A 7425-nucleotide genomic window follows, 5' to 3' on the forward strand; every position below is an offset into this window, starting at 1 on the left:
TAAAAAAAAATTTTTGCTGTTGCATTTCCCAAAAATTATATACTCTTTTGGACAAGTTGCATGAAAATTAACCTGTCAAAGATATGTTTTTTATGGGTGTTTTCCTTAGATTCAATAACCTATTCAAGATTTTTTGCAAAACAATTCAAAAAATAAAGAGTTTCCAGACAGAAAATTCTACCTTCCTGAAAACGTTATTAAACATGCAACACGACAATGATAAAATTGCATAAAAGTACTTCTTTTTGCTATAGATAAATCATAAGTGTGACAAATAATCTTATGTGGTTACACTTAATTTATTAATCAGATGTTAATAGGAATACTGTAACTGATTTCTTCCTTTACTTGTATTTGAACTATTCATGAGATTTGATCCAATTATCGCAATGATCTCTTTACCATAAAAGTTGTGGATGGATAGAGTCTTCTTAGTAAATATTACTAAATTTCATCAACAGAAACAGAACAGTTAAATTATTATTTTCCTTTCTAGCATTTATGGCTGTCAAATTTTTCTTGAAAACAAAGATGGAGAGGAACATAATTCTCCCCGTCAGTATATTGATAAAGATTTCGGACATGTCTTTTCGGAAACTTACGTGGTATCAATGATTATTAGTTGATTTTTGGCAGAAATCTTCCATATAGAATATGTAATTATTTTTTTTATTTAATATCCATATCGATGACGCAAATGCCTCATTAAATACAAAAAAAATTGTCACTTTCATATTTTTCAAAAGGATTCATTACATGAGTCTGGAAACGGATATGAAAATACATTAAGAGGAGAAGCAGCACACAAACTTTTCGAGATGGGATTTCTTCCAAATATCATTCAACAAGCAATTGACCGTATCAATAGTTATCAAGGTAAATACTATTTTTGCTATTTGATTTGCATCTAAATTAATTCAGACTAGCTGATAAATTACTTGAACCTAGCACTATCTTCATGCAAAAATAGCTCAGACAATTTAAGAAGCATAAACACATTCTGAAGCCGATTTCTGGAGGCCTACATATAAAACAAAATTCTCCGTTCTGAAATAAAATTTTTAAAGTCATGTTTTAAAACTAAGCAAAAAGGAATCAAGCAAAGAATCAAGCAAAGAAATCTGGAATGATGTTTCATATAACATGCAACAAAAAAGGATATAGTATTAAAGTACAGACTAGGCTGTATAGAGGAAAATACATGCAGTGACTTTTGAAAAAAAAAATCTATCTACATTCGAATTCGGACATGCAAGTTTTAAAAAGTTGGCGTTATATAAGTACCATAAATATTGATATAAAAGAAAATGAAATTAATAAAATTACATTCGTAAAAATTGAAATTTTTGTAAAACATTGATTTTTGTTTTTATTTTAAAAGGTCAATATCCAGAGATCACTCCTGAAGTTATCCTAGATGAGATTGAAAAAATCAAGAACGAAGAAAATGTTTCAGCCTCCAAATTGAAAAGACCAATAGATGCTGATAATATAAAAAACATTACGATTCCTCAAGGTTAGTATTTATTTTAAAATATAACACTCGTAATATTGTATGAATTGTATCTCTACACGTGAAGACTAAAAACTAAATGAAAACTAAAAGCTGCTTTTTGATCATCCTCTATCATCAGTTATCCTTATTTATGTAGTTACGAGGGTTGTCCCAAAAAGTCGTAGACAATGTTTATAACTTTTTAAACATGAAACCAATAATAACAAAATTTCGCATAGACATAATATATTCAATGTTCTTTAAAATTGTGAATTCTTTAATATATATCTTTCATATCAATAATATTAATACGATTTATATGTAGGCGGAGAAGGACTGTCGGCGCATGAAAAAAATTCGGAATAATTTACGCATATAACTTTTACATTTGCTTTTATTTCTTTAGTGCTTTGTAAAACATTGAACTCATATTTAAATCAGTGAAATCAGAATCAAAATCGTAATATTGTGACAATATTTCATATAAATAGCATTAAGAACAGACGATTGGTGTCATGATTTTCAAAGTATTGTCGGAATCGAGTTTGATGAAAAGGACGTCGTCAAACGCGTAACCGGCGCATGGAGATATAATAAATTGTTTTGGATATGGTTTATTTATATCAGAGACAAGACAAAAGAGTACAGAAATGATATTACACACAACATTTTAATAAAGAAGTTATTTTTAAATGGCATGAGATTCAATGATAGTTACAGCATGTACAGTATCGACCAGACCCAACCTGACACCCAAGTAGTTCCAGAAAGCAGTACCCGGGGACTTCAAAAAAATGCTGAGGACGGGATGGGACTGCTCTTAAAAGCAGTAGGTACATGTATCCCCTAACGACGGGAACACCCGCCGTGTGGTCCTTGTCATAATTAATGAAAGCAGAAGCATCCATAGACAGATCAGTTTGTAAATAATGCTCTAACCATTAGTATGAAATGTAAACTTTGGTTGACGTACCTTGCAATAGACTAGCTAAATGCATATCGCTTTTAAAAAACAACCTTTCTTTACAAATATAGACCATGGAAATTTAAACAAAACTTGATCATAATTTCTTTTCAGATCCTGAAGATCTACGAAAAGAAAATCATGAGATGCGTCAGATGTTGCTGTGTAAAGCCTGTAAACTGGTGGATATCAGCCATGTTGTACTAAGCTGTGGTCACATGCTGTGTGAGGGCTGCCTTAAGAATCTAAAGATTTGTTGGAGTTGCAAATCTGAAATCGGAAAGGTGCACAAAGTACGGTTTGATAGGGATTAGATAAGAATAGTTAGCTAGTGACATGGTCCGTAATGTACCATAAATTTCAAAATAGAAAATTTTAAAGGTATCTTAACTGCAAAATTTAAGTGATGATATCTTTTTAGATGATAAAATTTTGAATGTGTAAATGAATAAGAGTAAAAATTTCTATTCTTCAGCCGTAGATATACGATCGCGAGGAATGTCCCTTAAAGTTGTAGACAACGATTAAAACTTTGTTAACATGCAACCAATAATAACCAATTTTTGCAAAGATAATATATATTCAATGTTTTTAAAAACTGTTATCGCCCGTGTGGCGCGCAGTGGTTAGAGGCTCTACTCTAGAGTCGTGAAGTAAGGAGTTGATCCTTATGTCATGGGTTCGAATCCCACTGTAAGACATGGAGAGCGGTCCTCCGGATGAGACTGTATAAACCGGGATCCAGTGTCGTAGTAGGTGCTGGCACGAAAAAGATCCCTCCCTGTTCAATGGCCCTGAGTGCCGAGAACAGGACAGAATATGCAGTTCTCCACCGATAAGTGGTGGCGTCTCCATATGAGCGAAAAATTCTCGAGAGGGACGTTAAACAATATACAATCAATCAATGAATCAATCTTTTAAACTGAATATCTTTCATATTAATCTTTTAAAGTCGCGAAGTAAGGAGTCAATCCTTATCTTTCCCACTGTGGGACGTGGAGACTGGTATCGGATACCGTATAAACCGAGGTCCTGTGTCGCAGCAGGTGCTGGCACGAAAAATATCCCTCCCTGCTCAATGACCCTAAGCGCTGAGTATAGGACAAAATTTGCATCTCTCCACTGGCAACTGACGTTAAACAATATACAATCAGTCAATCAATCTTTCATATTAATAATTTTTGGACGATTTATATGAAAGCCTACATAGTCTTCGGTGCACGAACAAAATTTGGAATAATTTAACTATCACTTTTACATTTGCGTTTATTTCTTTGGACTATGTGAAACATGAACTTAAATTTAAATAAGTGAAACAAGAATAACAATTTTATTTACGTGTCAATTTTTTATGAATAAATAACTTTCCTCAAATGCGTAACCGACGCAAAGGGAAGAAACCATTTTCTGAATACGGTTAATGTACATCAGAGACGGAAAAAGAGTACAAAAGTGACATTACACACATAAGATTCTGATGGAGAAATTGTTTATAAATGGTATGCGATTCTATAATAGTTTTTTCTCTATACCGAAGATAATTATCCATGTAAGAAGTAAAATATTGTTTAGCTGGCAGTGGGAAACGTTCCGGGCCACGATCGACGCCATACAACGTGTATTCTCTGCTGCCTACAACGTAATCTATCGACTAAATTTCGACTGAAATGTGAATCTGCTAAAAAAAAAAAAAGGATTGTAGTGAATACAAATACATGTGTATGTCTCTTAGTCAAGAGTGGTTTTTTAATTTTAAAAAATATATATCAAATTTTAACTTGTGTTGAAGAAAAAGAGATCATGGCGTTAGGACAGACGTAAATTAAGTCGTGCTCCGAGGTACATATAAATGCTTTCTTTACTTTGTGATATCATCACGAAACTTGAAATGCAAGACCATTAAATGTTACATTTTGTTACGACAAGAGAAGAAATTAAATAAAGCAAGGAGAAAAAAAAACTTTTTTCCCTGTCTTCGACTTTTTGGGACAACCCTCGTACATGTATTTTAATACTTATATATTTGATAACCTACGAGGATTGTCCAAAAGATTTACGCAATGTTTGTAACATTATAAACATTTAGTCAAAACTTAGCAAAATTTTCCAACCTTAAATCTAATATGTCTTTAATCAATATTATTTTTAAACAATTTATACATTATGGACCATATCACTCAAAGCAAAGGTCATCAAAATAATAGAAAACAAATAAAAAAAGAACTGGAAAAAAGGTTACTGTTTTTTATTCTTTTACTGATACTTATCGTCATATATTTTTTTTGAAATTCAAAGACTAGTTGCTTTTTATTGTAGAATTCTTAATATTCGACATATCTGATTGTAGTGATAGATCATCAAATCGCACCTCGAACTGTCATTCATAGCTAATTTTGAATATGGATTCATTATATCAAAGTTGCTTTCTTTTAATTTTGATCATTGCATATAACAGGTAAAATGTAATAAACAGGGACGCGGATGTCGATAATTTTATGTGCAAAATTTGAAATATTTCTTTCTTAACAATTTACATTTTGCATTTTGAGTTATTTCAGTATAAAACTGAAGACACGGGGCAAGAGAACAACCATGGCCTGTAATCTATTTCTTAACTTCAGTTTTAATTGATAATCAATACAATGAAACATGGAATTTGGTAAGTGTTTATCAGAAAATTCATTTTTATAAATATATTTCTTATCTTTTGATTATAAAATTGAATATTATAAATGCTTTTATCAACCCAAATGTTTTAAGGACATTTTCTATTTTATTATGTGTTTACCTAAAAAAGTTTTTAGCACTTCAAGAAAAAAAATTATTGATCTTCTAGTATAAATTAAAAAACCGTCCTTTGGTGTTATTTTGATTTTTATAACTGAATAATATGTTAAAAAGCTTGATGAATGTGTGTTTTTAAATGAGAGAAAACCTACAAGGTTTTATTACCTCCTTGATTAAACTTCAACCAGCTAGATAGACTTGTTGTAACGATAACTTGGCTTCCCAAATGAATGGCCCTTTAACAACATAATATTTACATCTCCTCCTATCACAAATGACGTGATGTTTACTGGTAGAACAGCAGAATTGCTGTATAAAAACAGTTTTATGATATTCTCGTACTGTTGAAATAGCAACGTAAGAGAAAATTTCATATGAAACCATCAAGGGTTTCAATTAGCTACCCGTACCTGATACTGCTTTTCGGATTATTGGACCAGGCTCATACATTCGTCTAGATTTGACGAGTGCTTAATTACTATAAGTCCAAAACCGTACAATGCAGTTATATGTTAAGGCGGGTTCTAATATAATAAGGAGGACTGCGATGGAATATGGCATGTCGGTTATTGTATAGGCCAGCGATGAAATATCACACAAATTATAAAGTGTGTCTTTGCATTCTGTGTTAAAAAGTCTACAAGTGTTTAAATATACACATGTAATGTAGATAATCGTCAATTGAATGACAACAAAAGTTTTTAAGGGACCCAAGTATCAGAAGTAAGTAAAAAAGCTGCAATGAAGTAATCATGAAAAAAAACACCATTTCGTCTTAAGCTATACGAAATTTTCGTCAAAAATAAACATTGTTCATTTAAGAAGTGAAGTACACAAAGTAGTTTTAATTCTGTAGAAAGAAAAATAAGAATTTAAAAACGTAGATTGTTTAGATATAGTAAACGCTTAAAAGATTTTTTGGCACTTTTTTAAAGAATGAATAAAAAAAAAACGCCGCTCTGAGGAAATTATTAAGAAAATTAATATGAAAAATAAGAAAAAAAAACCTCGAACACAATGAATTTTAAATATCTCCTATTTGAGAAAAGTCTCAAAACATTTAGATTTACTGCCATTCACTAGTCATTGATTATAAATAATTAGAGAACTTTTTTAAATTCACAGAGGGCTTCATAAATTTAATTTTGTTTATTTTACAAATTTTGAATTGCATTAAGATTAATTCAAATTGTAAATGTATTTTATGTTTCAATACAATTCTGTTCCAGCAGTAGATAGATAAACACTTTTCCTTATATAATCTGTATAACAAATTATGAATTTAGACATAAATTAAAAAGCACAGTTGAAATCTATAAAATTATCTTTTTCATGTCCCTGTTTATTTTTCATCCCATCTTTTTACAACTCTGTATCTTTGTATTTTTTTCTTTATTGTGATTTGTTTTACATATACCTTGCAAATATCCATGACATTCCATTTGATGTTTGCATTAGATAAGCATGTCATTTTAAGCATGTCTTCTATTAAACATATTAGATATTTTTACTCTGTGAACATTATTAAAAGGCAATTGTAACGATTTTATAAACAGCAGTATACAGAATGTATATTAGAGCTCATATGCGTGTATATTCATCTTATGTCTATGTATCACCTTTAATTAAGCAAATTTTTGCTATATGTGCATATTTTAAAGTTTTATTATCACGTTTCAAATGTACAAATTTGATTTCTAAATTCCATAGTATTAACTTTATATTTCTAAAACAGAACAAAACAATGTTTTAATTGTTATGTAATTAACAAAAAAGACGTGATAATAAAACTAATACATCTATGTAAATCTATGTAAATCAATAATAGCCACGTGACCATAAATAAATATCATGCTTTTCAAATTGTTAGACTTTTTTTTTTCAACAAAGTCAAATATCCTTACTTCTATAGTATGCCACTTTAAAAAAATCAGAAGCGAGACAACTTTGTCTTATAACTCGAAATGTCTCGGTTCATACGTTCCTTACTCTCAACACATCTTTAGGATGAAACATATAACCAGCAGTGATAAACGCCCACTTTAACAGTAAAGTTTTGGAGCAGAGCAAACACGGACCTCTAAAACATAAAAGTAGAGACTTATTTAAATGGAAGAATGAGAATTCCGGAATCATTATACGCTGCTGAGGAAAATTTTTATCGCCTATTCATTTTGCT

The 7425-nt window shown here is 30.7% G+C and overlaps 1 protein-coding gene across 1 annotated transcript; it reads left to right on the forward strand.

The window, feature by feature from the left end:
- Positions 1–526: 526 nt before the first annotated feature.
- On the forward strand, positions 527–3401 carry LOC134265100 (baculoviral IAP repeat-containing protein 7-like). The gene is made up of 4 exons (XM_062747338.1): positions 527–605; positions 747–876; positions 1382–1516; positions 2574–3401. Exons 2-4 carry the CDS (start codon positions 819–821, stop codon positions 2771–2773), a joined length of 393 nt encoding a protein of 130 aa, XP_062603322.1. The 5' UTR covers positions 527–605; positions 747–818; the 3' UTR covers positions 2774–3401.
- Positions 3402–7425: the final 4024 nt, after the last annotated feature.

This window comes from Saccostrea cucullata, unplaced genomic scaffold (assembly GCF_032062105.1).
Source record: "Saccostrea cucullata isolate Sc308-1 unplaced genomic scaffold, CSIRO_AGI_Scuc_v1 ctg2349, whole genome shotgun sequence".
In the NCBI taxonomy this organism is placed as follows: Eukaryota; Metazoa; Mollusca; class Bivalvia; order Ostreida; family Ostreidae; genus Saccostrea; species Saccostrea cuccullata.